This window comes from Dreissena polymorpha, chromosome 11 (genome assembly GCF_020536995.1).
Source record: "Dreissena polymorpha isolate Duluth1 chromosome 11, UMN_Dpol_1.0, whole genome shotgun sequence".
NCBI classification, from domain to species: domain Eukaryota; kingdom Metazoa; phylum Mollusca; class Bivalvia; order Myida; family Dreissenidae; genus Dreissena; species Dreissena polymorpha.
The window spans coordinates 47,355,491-47,372,009 of NC_068365.1; the positions used below are offsets into that span (position 1 = coordinate 47,355,491).

Consider the following 16,519-nt stretch of genomic DNA (forward strand, 5'->3'; position numbering starts at 1 on the left):
GCATTGATACTTTCTGAGAAAAGTGGACCTAAACGCAAAACTTAACCGGACGCCGACGCCAACGCCAACGCCGACGCCGACGCCAAGGTGATGACAATAGCTCATAATTTTTTTTCAAAAAATAGATGAGCTAAAAATGGCTCTTCCCCCTTTTTAATGCAAATTCCAGTTTTTTCTTATATACATATATAAATACATCTCTAGATTTTCAATCACAGGCCTTTTCAAACTGAATGATGTTTCTCGAAAGTTTACTATTTATCAAAAGTTTGTGACGTTTCTTTTCTTCATTTTCTTAAAAAAACAACACTTTTGCATAGCATATTAACTCTCATTGGATCACTGTCGACCTGAAATGGCCCACAAGTCGCCCTGGGGTAGACTAGAAATCGATTCTTGTCACCCTAGGGCGACTTCAAGCCGACGCTAGTCACCCCCGCACAATAAACTAGAGTGTTAACGAGATTTTACTATAGCCATATCAGGGATCATTTTTTGTTCGGTTTAGTCGGTCCTAGACCGATTGGGGTCATGAGAGACCGATTGAAAATCCCAAACAGTCGGTCCGATTCTGTTAGCTAAAATTCCTATGTCATGAAATCGATTACACAGTGCACATGCTAGCATACCCCAATTACATTCTTATCTCGATTAGGTGTGATAAACCATTCACTGCAGTCTCTAATCCGGTCAGGTTCAGTCTATTGCACGTCAGCCGACTAGTATCAGAGTTGTGTATTAGTCATGCGTGAATAACCCAGTGTCAATATCAATCAATAATTTCACTGGCTAGCACACTTATCGGTCCGTAATGTGTACTCGCCCACGATACAATCGTTGACAGTTACAGAGATGAAAACCTCGATGCTATCCTCGTGGAAATTGTGTATTTCGTGCATGAAACAGTCAACTTTCATATAAGCAAAGAAGAAAATCGGATATTCTGCAATAATTGTGGGCGGACCTTATACACTGAAAGCACGCGCTGTAACTAAACAAAACATGCCAATACATTTTCCACCAATAAATGAATGAAAGTTGCGGATTTGATTGACAGAACAGCCGAAAGTTATTTTTATGGGCGGAATTTCACATAAAATAGTACACAAGAAAAATAATATACATTGTATAAATCTTTAGTAAAAATCGTGTTAGAATCGAAACAATTCGTGTACTTTTTTGTTTGTTGTTGAATAACCCACGACCGGAAGTTGAGATGCGTGGTTTCAAATCACTCGTGCTTCGCGTCTTTGAAAACAAGACAACAAACTAGAACGTTCACGAATTATTTCTCAACTATTTGGTTTTGTTATTGCCAGTCGCCAACCTACGCACAGACATTTGTTAGGTTCAGTGCATGTTTGTAAGCTATTATTGAGTCGACAATGATTTAAAACATTGGTATAGACTTACACAGATTAATAATATTGACAACGATGAAAAAAGTCAGATAAAACAGCACACGAAACAACAATGAAATAGCAAATGAGAAAACCAATTGAGAAAACTTGTGTATGTTCCGTATAAAAAAATGCTTTAGGCAATTTAACTTGTACATTATTATACCACCTGCATGAATGGCAAAATCAATGGTATATATTTTAAGGTAATTTGTCATAATTTCGGATATAAATTTTCGGACACTGTTTCCCCATTTAAATCCATACCTATTGATGTTGCTGGAAAATATGATCCCTGAGCCATATAAGGAAAAATGCCCTGCCCCTTGGCAGCCATGTTTTTCAAGCAAAGGTTACCATTTTTTAACTCATCCAAGATATCAGTGGGACAAATCTTCTGAGCAAGTTTCATGAAGATCGGAAAATAAATGTGGCCTCTAGAGTGTTAACAAGGTTTTACTATAGCCATATAAGGAAAAATGCCCCGCCCCCTCTGGCGGCCATGTTTTTCAACCAACCGGCATCATTTTCGAACACGTCCAATATATTATTGGGATGAATCTTCTGACCAAGTTTTAAGAAGATCAGACTATAAATGTGGCCTCTAGAGTGTTAACAAGATTTTACTATAGCCATATATAGCCATATAAGGAAAAATGCCCCGCCCCTTGGCAGCCATGTTTTTCAAGCAAATGTAACCATTTTTGAACTCATCCAAGATATCATTGAAACCAATCTTCTGACCAAATTTCATGAAGATTGGACAATAAATGTGGCCTCTAGACAGTTAACAAGGCAAATGTTGACACCGCACAACGGACGACGGACAAAAAACGATAACAAAAGCTCACCATGAGCACGTTGTGCTCAAGTGAGCTAAAAACATACTCATAACAGCAACTATTGGTCCATTATAATCATCATGGTCATCATCAGTATTTCATCATCATGTTTATCACAATTATCATCATCAGCAGCAGCAACATCATTATCATCATAATTATAACCTATTTTCATCAGTAACTACGATAGTAGCAACAGTAACATAATACCAACAACTTCACCACTATGCAGGTAACAATTCAGGTAACTACAAGGAAGCGTCAGTTTTCACTAACTGCTGTGCCTCTCTTTCTCTTCCCGCTCTTTCTGTTTCTTAAGAGCATACTCTTCATCGGCTATCTTGTTTTTACGCGCCCATATCTGATTTTGTTTTGTTGTAACATCGTCAAACAAAATCTGCTGTTTCCTTAGCCCAAATCTGCTGATTGTGTAAAATCCTACGGTGAAGGTTACAATCAACCAAATCATCACAACGACCCTCGTGTAATCCTGAGCTTATGAGATCTGATTGATTCTGCAAAGAAAATGTGGCTGAGCATCGTAACATGTATACAGCTCCTGTCGTAAGATCAGTGAAAATGTATTAAAATCCACACTACAACTCATTTTACTGAAGTCAACTTATTCCCACTTCTTGGATGAGGCAATGTGGTAGAGCATGTTCGCATTGTTATATCTGTAAAACTGGTAGTGATAATCAAACTGACACTCATTCTGGATAGAAAACTGCCAATAACTTTACTCCTGATTTCGAATAATTATGCTAAAAATCAAGGTTTATACATATGAGCGTTGCTCTGGGAAAATGGGGCTTAATGCACGCGTTATGAAGTGTCGTTCCATATTAGACTGTGCATTGATACTCTCTACGTAGAGGATTAATGTTTAGGAGAGACTTCCATCAAACGAAAAAAAATTCATAAAAGCGGAAAGTGTCATCCTTGACTAGCCTGTGTGGACCAAAAAGATATTTTCATAAAGAAACAACAAAAACTGCATAATGGCAACAAAATGGATCCTTAAATTAACAACTTTTAGTATACACATTTCAATCCATGACAACACAATTTACAAAATGCACTAACTTTTCATGAAACCCTACGTTAGGAAACCTCACAACTAGCAGTCAAAACACCATTATGTATAAACATGTACACATATATGCACCAAATGTTCAACAACATTCTCTCTACACACTATTATATGTTTGTTTACAATGTGTTCATATGGTGTAAAATAATACATACACAGAGTGGAAAATATATATCCTTATTCATTAAATATTAAGCTTTCATGAAATAAGCCTGTTGAGCTTTCATCAAATAAGCATGTTGTGTCAAAGCTTTTGTCACACATCAACATTTTTGTCCAGCTTGATATAGCAGTCACCATGGTCAAGTGTATATGGGCATGGGTCCAAGCTGGTCTGTAACTTTGTTATCTTTCATAAAACAAAGTGTGATGTTTTAAAACCCGTCTCCATTTATCAAAGGTCAAAGTAAAAGGTTACATTTGGGCAAAGATGATCAAAAGGTCAGGGGTATATTGTTTTTGGCCTGTCTGTGTGTCTGTCTGTCACTGTGTCAGTCAGTCAGTCATTCATTGTATGTGTCCCAAAACTTTAACCTTGGTCATAACTTTTGCAATATTGATAATAGCAACTTGATATTTGGCATGCACGTGTATCTCATGGAGCTGCACATTTTGAGTGGTGAAAGGTCAAGGTCAAATTCATCCTTTAAGGTCAAATGTAAAAAAATAAAATTAAAGCAGCGCATTTGGGGGCATTGTGTTTCTGACAAACACATCTCTTGTTTTTAACTGTAAATATGTCATAAATTATGCAATTTTCAAATTACCATCAAAAGGAGACTGCATGTTGCATACAAAACCAGGCTCAAGGTCACACTCGGAGGTCAAAGGTCATCTGATCAATATTGTAAACATTTCATTCATCAAGCAATTTCAACAAAACTTTCCACAAATTACCAGTCTGAGGAAGTGGCGTGCCCCATGCAATACGTCTTCCTAACTCAAAGTTCACATTTAAAGGTCAAAAGTGGAATTAAGCCATAAAATTCTAGTCTGGACTGTCATTTCACAACTCATATTGCAATTAAAAAAACAACAACACACAACTCACCACAATGTTAATCATGAGAACATAACAAGTCTCTTAAATATACATCAATTGTAATGGCCACACTTTGAGGTTGAAGTTTAAATTAAGTCATAACACAGCTAGTCCAGACTGTAACTTCATCATTCATCAAGCCATTTTTAAATAGTTTTCAACTTATGTTCATTATGTTGTGACATCATGTCACCAATTAACCCTTTGCATGCTGGGAAATTTGTCGTCTGCTAAAATGTCGTCTGCTGAATTTCTAAAATTCGCATTTTCTTCGATTTTTTTCAAAGAATACTATCAGAATAGCAAACAGTTTGGATCCTTATGAGACGCCCTGTTCTGTGGCGTCTCATCTGGATCCAAACTGTTTGCAAAGGCCTTCAAAATTCGGTTCCCGCATTGTAAGGGTTAACAAATCAATAGTTCAAAAGTCAAGGTAAAAAGTAAAATTAGCCATAAAACATTTGGTCCAGACTTTAACTTAACTATTCATTATGCAATTATATATATTATAATATAATATTTAACACAAATGTGAACTATTTGCAGGCAGAATTTCTCTACCTTGAACTTCAAGGTCACTATTATAGGTCAAATGTCAATTTTGACCATCATAGAGGGAGACATACCAACTTTTAATGGTTGATTACTCAGTCATGCAAACTTCTTTAGAACTTAAGCCCAGTCAAGTTTCGAGCCCAGAACCAAATAAGTTCATGAGTATATAGTACTTTCTTTTAGCTATACATAATCAAATAATAGTGTAACAATGCTGACATGACCAACTTCCTATGAATGCCTTTAACCCTCAACCACTCAGAAACGTATTTTGACGTATGTGTAGTCCCTTAGAAAGTTAAATGGTAAATGGTATTAAAAACCTTTTTTTACTATATTCAAATTTTAAAGGCTTCATTTCCAACCCTTAGATACCGATTAGCAGCAAACAGCATAAAACCTGAACAGACTGTGATTTTCTCCCAGGCTGTTCTGGTTTAATGCTGTTTGAATATAGCCATTTTTCACTTTGCTTCTGAGTGGGTTCTTTAAGGGTTAAAGGTGGCTTATTTTTTTAGACAAACACTGCAACATAATAATCCTCAGAGCAATACAACACAAACATTTATTAAACTACTTAAACTTTGCAACCAACTTTGTTTATTAACTGTGATTTCTTAATCAGTACGCACTATTTGAAATTGTAAACGGGGAATGGTCGCAATATGAATCAGCACCATGTTAGGATACTGTAACCATGAAACAATATGTTATACACATGTACATGTAAGATGCCACTTAAAAGTGATACATTAAAAACTGTTTTTATTATCAAGAAAGACAGCAAATATTTTGCCTACAAAAAACAAGCTCGCAAAATCTGTATGTGTGTGTTTTAATTATAATACAAATTATCTTGTCAACAATAATAATGTACAGACCTTTTCCTGGCGTTTCTACAAGTCAGTTAAACGGAAGCATTTCCAGAGCAAAATGGTGAAAATTTTCCAATATTTCCCCCCCCCAAAAGAATCTAAAAAAGAAATGTCTAATTCATTAACATTAACAAATAATATAACTATACTTTATAACTTATATGATCTTATTCTTCTAGTTTGAATTAATAAATAAAATATTTTTTTTTTATAAAATGTATTTTCCCCAAATCAATGGACTTTTCACACAAAAATTTTTTCAATTCTGCTACATGTATTTGATTTTTTCCCAAAAAGGCAAGGAAAAGGCTTGATCATGTGATCTTTTTTTAAGTATTGGATCATGAAGTTTTCCATAAAAATCTAATATGATGAAAATAATAGTAAATGACTGCAATTTTAAGATTGCCGATGTAAAAGTGCTAAATCCGAACTGTACCAAATCAAATTTTTTGTATAAAATGCATCCATTTAACACAAGATAAATATAGAACAACATTTAACCAACACAGATTTCACAGCTGCATCCATGCACAATGCAGTTAACCACAAAGGTAACAATTCAGGTAACTACAAGGACTTAGAAGCCTCAGTTTTCACTAACTGCTGTGCCTCTCTTTCTCTTCCCGTTCTTTCTGTTTCTTAAGAGCATACTCATCATCGGCTATCTTGTTTTTACGCACCCATATCTGATTTTGCTTTGTTGCAACATCGTCATACAAAAGATTTAGTTTCCTCTGTCCAAATCTGCCTATTGTGTAAAATCCTACGGTGAAGGTTACAATCAACCAGATCATCACAACGACCCTCATGTAATTCTGAGCGGATGCAATCAGATTCATTCTGCAAAGAAAATTCGCTTAAGTAACACTTTCTGTATACATTCTGCACAGGCTTTTCGGGGACAACATTTTCCACCTAGACTGGATTTTCGTTTTAGAAAATACTTCCATAAAAGAAGAGTGTCGTCTTTGATAAGCCAGTGCAGACTGCACATGATGATCTGGGACGACACTTTATGCACATGCATTAAGCCCAGTTTTGACAGAGCACAGTTCATATTTATTGCTCTGCAGGTCGTAAGCTATTGTCACCGCCGCAAAGATACAATCTAAATCTACTATTTGCAATTGTTTGTATTTTATTTTTGCTATGTCATCTTCTATATTGTGCTAATTCTGCCAAAATATATGCATAGACAATGTGCTACATTGACTGTCAAAGAAACAGCTAGTAAGACGCATCAATTTGCAAACAGCAATTTCACGCCCCTTTTACAATTAATTACTTTTTAATGGCCTGTTTCTAGCATAGGACTTGAGATATTCACTGATAAATTGAAGGAAAATGTTTCATGCTTTTCATAAAAAGCTACCTTCTTAGCCCCAGTACCAACTTTTGATATTGACTTGCCCATATCTAAATCTACTAGTTCCCAGCTGCAAAGAAACTGCTAAATTCAATCACTATTAAATAGCTTATCCAGACTGCAACTTCATCATTTATCATCCTTCATCATGTAATCCTGATAACAATTTCCCACAAATGCTCAACAGTTGGAGTGGCTGATCACATACAAGTCCTGTACCCCCTGAGAAAAGGTCAAGTTCACACTTCGTGTCAAACATGTGCATGGTGAATATTGTAAAAAAAATTGAGCGGGGTCTGTGAAAAGGGGGTTTAATGCATGTACGTAAAGTGTCGTCCCAGATTAGCCTGTGTCAGGGACAACACTTTTCACCTAAACTGGATTTTTCCTAGGAAGAGACTTTTTTTAAACGAAAAAGCGTAAAGGGTCATCCCTGAGCAGCCTGTGTGGACTGCACAGGCTAATCTGGAACGACACTGCATGTGCATTAAACCCCTTTTTCACACAACACGGCTTACTACAGGCATTATTGACAATTGGCTTGACATGTTGCCGATCGGCATCAAGCTAGTGTGTCATAGATGTCTGACATAATGATATAAGATGTTGTCTGTGAAACACAGCCAAGAACCATACCATTCTGACTGTGCAATATTACATCTACTGATCAATTTTTCAACACATTGCAAAGAAATATTTCATTAAAATAACTGTAACATACTTGACAAACTCGGGTATGTCATCTCTTGTTTTGTATTTCCCTGCCCAAAGGAGACAGATCTTGTCTAAGTTTGTTGGACGTCGCACTGGTTGTAAGGCTGAAATTAATAGCAATAAGTTTTGGTGCCATTGAAGTTTTCTACATGGAAAAAGCACCATTTTCTTTACTGTAAATGTCAGTTTGGCTAATATGGCTGTAAATGAAATGTAGGAAAGGAATTTATTTCGTACAAACTGTGCAAGTTTTACAAAGTAGGGTAACATTGCCAGAAACACATTATTTTTATTTGGCTTTAAATATTAAATGTGTATCCATAAACTGGTGTGGCATTGAAAACTTACTTGTATTTAAATTTTTGATTTTTTCATAAGGACATGACAGTGTACCAAATTTGAAAACAGGAAGAAAGATTATTTTTTGCCAGCAGCTAAATTAATGATACTTACACTCAGTAAAGGCAACATCTGCAAACAGAGTATATAACACATCATTAAACAATTCCAGTGCAAAAACTGAACTTTGAAGGCCTTTGCAAACAGTTTGGATCCAAATGAAACACCACAGAATGTGGCGTCTCATCAGGATCAAAACTGTTTGCTATTCTGATAGTATTCTTTGAAAAAAAATCGAAGAAAATACTAATTTTAGAAATTCAGCAGACGACATTTTAGCAGATGACAAATTTTCCAGCATGCAAAGGGTTAAACAATTCCAGTGCAAAAACTGAACATATACAGTGATGACAAGCCCATCTAGCAACTTTTTAAACAGATTTCATATTTCATCAACAATTCTGATTTAAACTCATTATCCAGATGATTAACAGGACATGTTTATATTTCAAAAGCATCTGATTTATGGTTCTCTGCAATTGTGTGTTTCACTTACTGAATTGTTTGTCTGTACAGCAATTAACAACTAGAGGATGCAATAGCCACACACTACTGAAGTGAAGTAAGATTAATGTGAATGTTTAAAACTGTCTATGCAAAACATGATCAACAATAACAATTAACTGTTATTTTTATTGATATTTGAAAACCAGTATGCATAATGTGATGTACACTAAATGTATAAAAAGAACATTTACACGTTTAGTTGAATACATAAACACTGATTACTAATTTATTTTTTCGAAAGATCTTTCTACTTTTAAAAAAAGAAATGTCCAAAGATTTTTTAACAAACTATTTCCAATCAATTTTTAAAGTTTCAAAAATAGAAGAATAAACAAGCGATTGCCAAGCAATATTGTCCCTTACAGGTGAAACTTTTTATATATTTGTTGCCATAGCAACCAGAAATCTTGACGTAGGAACAAAATGAAATTCTGTGCATAATCTCCATATTGCCATCTATCCATGTTTCAAGTTTCATGAACACATATGAAGAACTTTGAAAGTTATTGCAGGATCCAGAAAAGTGTGATGGACAGACTGACAGACGGAGCGCAAACCATTAGTCCCCTCCGGTTTCACCGGTAGTGGACAACAAGACTATTGTCAAGCAGTATGGTTCCCTACCTGTGAAACTCCACCATTTTCAGCAATATTTCTAGTCTATTAGTTGCCTTAGCAATCAGAATTCTTGTCAAAGGAATTTAAAAAAATATATTTGTTGCCATAGCAACCAGAAATCTTGACGTAGGAACAAAATGAAATAACGTGCATAATCTTCATATTGCCATCTATCCATGTTTCAAGTTTCATGAAAAAATATGAATAACTTTTAAAGTTATTGCTGGATCCAGAAAAGTGTGACAGACTCACGGACATACAGACACCCATAGTGCAAACCATAAGTCCCCGGTTTCACCGGTAAGAGACAATTAAATGCCAAAATAACACACCTTTTAACATTTTATAAACAAATGTATTTCTTTATTCAGTAGTTATCATCAGCTGCAGTAGATAACATTATGAAGCATTTGTATTGTGGTTAAAACACACAAGACTCATTTGTTAACATTAAAGAATTTTAAAGAAAATCCAAAAAGCTAACGGATTACATATACATGTCAACGAATTTTTTTGTCCTATTGGGAAAAGTACCCGTACAGGTCCAATTAGGAAAAATTGAGTCGTGAAATCCTAAAAATTGGGAAATATTGAGTCGTGAAAAACTTGAAATTGGGAAAAATGCGTCGTGAAATCTTCAAATTGGGAAATTAGTGTATTTGATTTTTTGCTAACAAATACCTTAAAATTGAGAATAACTGATGTCAAGTTGTTAATATTATATTTACTAAGGTTCTAGCCATAGAGCTGCTTAAGAAAATTAATTAAAGTTCATTAAAAAAAAAAAATAAACCTTCATTTGGGAAATATGTTATTTTTCCCAGATTGGGAAAGTGACATTTTCCGGTACTTTACAAAGAAAGAAAAAAATCGCTGCATGTGAGGTTTTAAAACCAGCCGGAGCATTTTTTTCCCTTTATTTATGCTAAGTATTTCAGAGCTTTACTTCAGATCATTTGATGTGCTCCATTCAGAGCTTTACTTCAGATCATTTGATGTGCTCTCAGAGCTTTACTTCAGATCATTTGATGTGCTCTATTCAGATGCAGAGCTTTACTTCAGATCATTTGATGTGCTCTATTCAGATGCAGAGCTTTACTTCAGATCATTTGATGTGCTCTATTCAGATGTGTCGAAGCCTATTTGGTTGTTCGAGGTTTATGTTCTAAGAAGTTACCTTGGCTTATTTTTATGTCTGCAACCTCTTCCACAGGTCCCTGTACAGACTTTGATGATGGATTGTCATCAAGATTTATGTCCTCTTTTTTAGCCGTACCTATTGTACAAAACAAAACAAACAACAAAACTTTTATTTACTAAGTAATACCTTTTCCTTTTTTGAAGTGCACAAATCAATTAAAAAAAATGAAACAAGAGCTGTCTGAAGACAGCGCGCTCGACTATTTCGAGTGTTTGACAGTATAACGCAAGCCATCATGGGGATATTCAATAAGGTCAAGGTAATATAGTCATGTTCTAAGTGGAATAGGACCATAATTGAAACATATTGATCACTTATGTTTTAAAAAAGTTGTACTTTATAGACGATTCTGAGTTCAGGTATATTTTACACAATCTATTGAACATTTGTAAAGACATAAAATAAACTACCAGTACCCGGTACATGTAAAAAGATTTTATTTCAAGTCTGATAGCAATAGCTTGGGTGGGATGGTTGGACGGTCCTTCAAAAATAAAACAAGAGGGCCTGAAAGGCCCAAGGTATCCCCCGCAACATATGCTTTGTTTGAGGATGGGTGCAAATTGGACGGATGAACATAATGATAGATGGACGGACGGAGAACAATAACACAAAACTAAGACAACGGAAACCAAGTTTCAAAAAAATCCGCCAAAGCGCTTCCAAGATATGGCTCCGGACACAAAAATGCCTATAGTAAAAAGCATTTTTTCAAGATACAAAGGGCCATAAGTCTGTTTTTAACAGATGGTGTACAATGCCATTTGGCGTGCATCATCCTCTTATGCATATATATACTCATACCAAGTTTAAATGAAATCCGTCAAAGCACTTCCAAGATATGGCTCCGGACACAAAAGTGCCTATAGTAAAAAGCATTTTTTCAAGATACAAAGGGCCATAAGTCTGTTTTTAACAGATGGTGTACAATGCCATTTGGCGTGCATCATCCTCTTATGCATATATATACTCATACCAAGTTTCAATGAAATCCGCCAAAGAACTTCCAAGAAATGGCTCCGGACACTAAAAAGCATTTTTTCAAGATACAAAGGGCCATAAGTCTGTTTTTAACAGATGGTGTACAATGCCATTTGGCATGCATCATCCTCTTATGCATATATATACTCATACCAAGTATAAATGAAATCCGCCAAAAAACTTCCAAGATATGGCTCCGGACACAAAAGTGCCGGACGGACGGACAGACAACGCCAAAACAATATCCCTCCGCCTCTGGCGGGGGATAATAAATATTTGTTTGTTTTTTTACCATGTTTAAAAAAATCTTTTTGTGTGGTGGGGCAGGGAGTTATAATGTGGGTGTGTGGTCATTTATTAGATGATCTTTCAAAAATAAGAAAAATGTTTTTTTAGGGGGGGGGGGATTCTGGGGTGGGGGATGGTTTGGGGGGGATCCATTGTGGTATGTCAGTGTTGTTTTGTCAAAGTATGAATCAAATCTGATCATAAATAAAGAAGTTATGGCAATTTAAGCAAAATGTATTTATTTGACCTTGTGACCTTGAGTCAAAGTCATTCAAAGGTCAAGGTCAAAATTAACTTGCCAGGTACAGTACCCTCATGATAGTTAGAAAATATTTGAAGTTTGAAAGCAATAGCCTTGATACTTTAGTATTAAAGTGGATCTAAGCACAAAATTAAACATAATATTCAAATTTATTAAAACAAAAAGGGCCATAATTCCATTAAAAAGCCAACCAGAGTTATGCAACTTGCCATGTACAGTCCCCTAATGATAGTTAACCAGTTTTCCAAGTCTGAAAGCAATAGCTATGATACTTTAGGAGTAAAATGGACAAAAATACAAAACTTGGACCAAAAAACAAAACGTAACCAAATGTTCAATTATCTAAGTATAAAAGGGGCCATAATTCTGTCAAAATGCCAGTCAGAGTGACATAACTTTGCCTGCACAGTCCCCTTATGATAGTTAGTAAGTGTTGCAAGTATGAAAGCAATAGCTTTGATACTTTAGGAATATAAAAAACTCAACACAAAACTAAACCAAATTTTCAACAATTTTCTAAGTATAAAAAGTGATCATTATTCTTACAAAATGCTTGATACAGTTGTCTGCTCTTGTTTATAGATTGGGGTCATGTTGGTAAAGAAGTATGCAATATATAAAAGCAATATGTCATGGGACATAGAAAATACTTAAGGTGGTACACAAACATTAACACAGATTTATCAATAAAATGCATATTCTAAGTTGAACAAGAGATGTGTTTGTCAGAAACACAATGTCCCCTACTGTGCCGCTTTGAATTTTTTTTTTTTTACCTTTGACCTTGAAGGATGACCTTGACCTTGAACTTCCACCACTCAAAATGTGCAGCTTCATGAGATACACATGCATGCCAAATGTCAAGTTGCTGTCTTCAATTTTGCAACAGTTATGGCCAACGTTCCAACATTCAAGTTTTTTTTCGGACGGACATACTGACTGATGGACAGTTCAACTGCTATATGTCACCCTACCGGGGACATAAAAAGGGCCATCATTCTTACAAAATGCTTGTTACAGTTGTTCGCTCTTCACTTGTTTATAGATTGGGGTCATGTTGGTTAAGAATTATGCAAAATATAAAAGCAATATCTAAAGGGACCTAGAAAATATTTGAAGTCACACTCAGGTACGCAACTTTAAAATTGCAACCCTCACACGCACGCAGACGCCGGAATGAGTAGGATAGCTCCACTATATATATTTCATATATAATAGTCCGGCTAAAAATAACATTAGTCTCTTGACAGTGAAGTATTGTAAACATCTGCCAAGTGATTATTTTTAGGAGAGACATACCAGGCCCGTAGCCAGGGTTTTGAAAAGGGGAGTGCGAATTTTTGCCATTGGCGATTGTTACATGAATTGAGCAACAAAGTGGCGAAGGGGGTATGTGCGGGAAGGGAAGTCCCCATCCTAAAATCGGGGGCTTTGGAAGTCCTTCCCCCTAGAAAATTTTGAAAATGAAACGTAAAGTAAAACTACTGCATTCTGGTCACTTTTTAACTGTTTTTAGAGACTGAAGTTATAGAGCATTTTTATATGAAATTTCCCTTTCATTGGCCATACTCAGTGACTGATGAATACCATATAACATACATGTATTCCCCATCATGTTTTTCAATAATCACCTTTTTTGATCAGTCACGGATATACATCATTTTCTACGGTGTTTAACCCGACAATAGTATGCGCGCGCACACACTCCGTTTACATATGCAACAACAAATTTATAGAATGTTATTATATATATATATAATCAAACAATAAAAACTGTATAAAATATCATTATTAATTGGAATCTTGCAATCTTGACAATTCATAAATCGAGCAAATTAAATGGAAATATTAGATTTGTTTTTTCAAAACAATTGTTTGTCTGCTACTATGGATATTACCAGAGGGTTAGCATTGCTCTAAACGTGCTTATGGTGTATTGTACAACAAACACTGATTACCGTAACAAAACTGGGTCTTCTCTAATCTGCATCAATACTAAAAAGATATCAAAACGGTATGACTGGTTACTTTAATTTTTGTAAACTATTTTTAACAAAAAAGTTATCTTTAAAAAAAAAAGAATTTCTGAAATATATAACACTTAAGGCATCATTAAGACCCTATAACCACAAACTACTGGCCCTATCGTCTCAAAGTCCTTAACAATGTATAGCAGGACTTTGAAGAAAAAAGATGTACTTATTTGCCCTTATATGCTCAAGATCCGTCACAGTTGATAAACATTAAACGTTAACGTCCACCTGATCATATGTTATAACGTTTTAAATTCATTATAACAACTGTTTGAGAGTAGGACATTCCTAGTGTCAAGTTTGACATAATTAAAACATTGTGGAAAGTTATGTATGTGAAGCAGAACAGATGCCATTAAGTGTTGGTAAACTACAAAAAATGCTACATTGGATGATTGCTTTGTAGAAATAATTTGTTTTCTTGTCATTGAACAACAAAATTAGCCTGTCTTGAGCATAGCTGATATTTTTGTTGCTGGAAAACCATTTAGGAGATCCGAAAATGGTTATGCGGGGATATAACAAAAAGACAGCGCAGTCTGTCAAAAATGCTGTGCAAAATGTGTAATTGTTATAAGTCGTGGCTTCATCATTTTGTTAAGATATCTATTAAAGTTATGGCTTTAACAGACATTAATAACGATGACAAAAGTTACAAAACAATCATTTAGTATCAAATATCTATAAATAAGTATTGATTTTATACAGATTAGAGTGCCAGGTTAATAATTATGCATTATACAAAAAACAAATATCCAGTTATAACAAAGATTCCTATTCAATTTTTCGGGGACCGGCTTACTAGATCTTCTCAAATTTTGCTGTCAAAACTTCTGTTGATTTCAACAATTCTATGGTTAAAAAAATTGTAACTAAAAATCACGCACTATCTTGGGAATGAATCCATAAATTAAGCTAATGGTGACCTGTCGGTTGCATATTGAATACAACATTATTTTAACGCTTAAATACGAAGACTCACTGGGTTCCTACTTTCCTAGAAAAAAATTAATAGCCGTTTTTGCGTCAAATAAAGTTGGTTACAACTTATAGTACAGTTGTTTTTACTTGTCAAAAAAGATTGGGTGCGAATGCACCCAACGCACCCCCCCCCCCCCCCCTGACTACGGGTATGCATACTCGACAAATCACAGCCACTGGTGATATAAAAAGCTCAGATCAGCATAAATTACTTTTCTGTAAAATGTTATTAACATTCATTAAATAAATGCCCGTTCTAAACACATTACAGGATGTTCCTTGTATAGTCGTATTAACAAGACATGTAATTTAATTTGTACCTAATTACAACTCTCAGGTTTATAACCCAAGGTGTTGCTGAGAGTTGTAATGCACATCAAAATTGTATCACCACTGAAAAGGCTAAGGCAAAACTGTGATTGTTTTTAAGAAGTGGTGCACATGTACTCCCAGAGACGCCAAAGCAAACATTGTCAAAGGCTCTGGGAGTTTGTTTATATGGACTATTGTGAACTGTAACCCAGTTGAAAAGGCCACAGTAACTTGAGTAAGACTTAGAGACTTGAGTTTGAGAACAAAAATAGCATCTCACCATAACATGTTGATGTAGAAAATCGATGTAACAGTTTTAGTCGATTATATATATCTGACCGAGTACATCTTAAAACCCTAAATACACAAGTGCCGTGCAGTGACATACTTCAATTTACTTTTAAACTCATTTAAAGGGGCCTTTTCACAGATTTGGGCATTTTTTAACTTATTCATTAAATGCTTTATATTGATAAATGTAAACATTGGATCGTAAAAGCTTCAGTAAAAAATCAAGAATAAAATTTAAAAAAGGAAAAGAACATTGCCCGGAGCAGGTTTCGAACCAGTGACCCCTGGAGTCCTGAAGTAAAAACGCTTTAGCCTACTGAGCTATTCCGCCGAGTACACATAGTTGCCGTATTTTATACCTTATATAAGCAATCTTCGTAGTTTCACAAAATTTAACGACAAAAACAGAACTCTCCAAATTATTCAATCGTTTCGCGTTGCAACGCTTTATAATTTTTAGGTTTTAAAATCGTCAAAAGATGCATATAATGGCTATATTAGACCATGGTAAATGTTCAGTATTACTGTTTCCTCACAAATATCATAACTAAAACGAAAATTTGCGAATCTGAAACAACTTTTTTCAATTTTGTCAATTTACCAAAGCGTGAAAAGATCCCTTTAAGTTGTAACAGTTGTTTTCTGCAATTTTGAAGGTTACTAAGGATAAAAACAAGGGATTATCAAATGAATGATTTCCTGTTTTGAAAACGAAAGAAGAATCTTATAATTGTTTGGATTGGTTTAAGTACAGTA

At 35.1% G+C, this 16,519-nt stretch overlaps 2 protein-coding genes across 6 annotated transcripts in view; one reads left to right on the forward strand and one right to left on the reverse strand.

Annotated features, from left to right (window-relative positions):
* Window positions 1-16,519, forward strand: part of LOC127851849 (bcl-2 homologous antagonist/killer-like) — a 236,465-nt gene that overhangs the window by 25,058 nt on the left and 194,888 nt on the right. The window lies entirely within an intron of this gene.
* On the reverse strand, window positions 871-16,496 carry LOC127851853 (protein FAM162A-like). 2 transcript variants are annotated; one of them, XM_052385806.1, is made up of 6 exons: window positions 16,384-16,496; window positions 15,753-15,881; window positions 10,592-10,690; window positions 8,344-8,361; window positions 7,898-7,994; window positions 871-2,757 (listed from the first exon to the last, which is right to left on the reverse strand). In XM_052385806.1, exons 2-6 carry the CDS (start codon window positions 15,856-15,858, stop codon window positions 2,739-2,741), a joined length of 339 nt encoding a protein of 112 aa, XP_052241766.1. In that variant the 5' UTR covers window positions 15,859-15,881; window positions 16,384-16,496; the 3' UTR covers window positions 871-2,738. The 2 variants fall into 2 exon arrangements, with proteins under 2 accessions (XP_052241766.1, XP_052241765.1); XM_052385805.1 differs by lacking the exon at window positions 871-2,757 and adding an exon at window positions 3,242-6,650.

Excerpts from the sequence above, each read along its gene's own strand:
- LOC127851853 (XM_052385805.1), bottom strand. The coding sequence starts at position 15,858 with ATGTCACTGCACGGCACTTGTGTATTTAGGGTTTTAAGATGTACTCGG. Across the intron at positions 10,691-15,752 it reads TTCTACATCAACATGTTATG|GTACGGCTAAAAAAGAGGAC; the intron begins GTGAGATGCTAT and ends TTTGTACAATAG. Across the intron at positions 6,651-7,897 it reads GACATACCCGAGTTTGTCAA|AATGAATCTGATTGCATCCG; the intron begins GTATGTTACAGT and ends TTTTCTTTGCAG.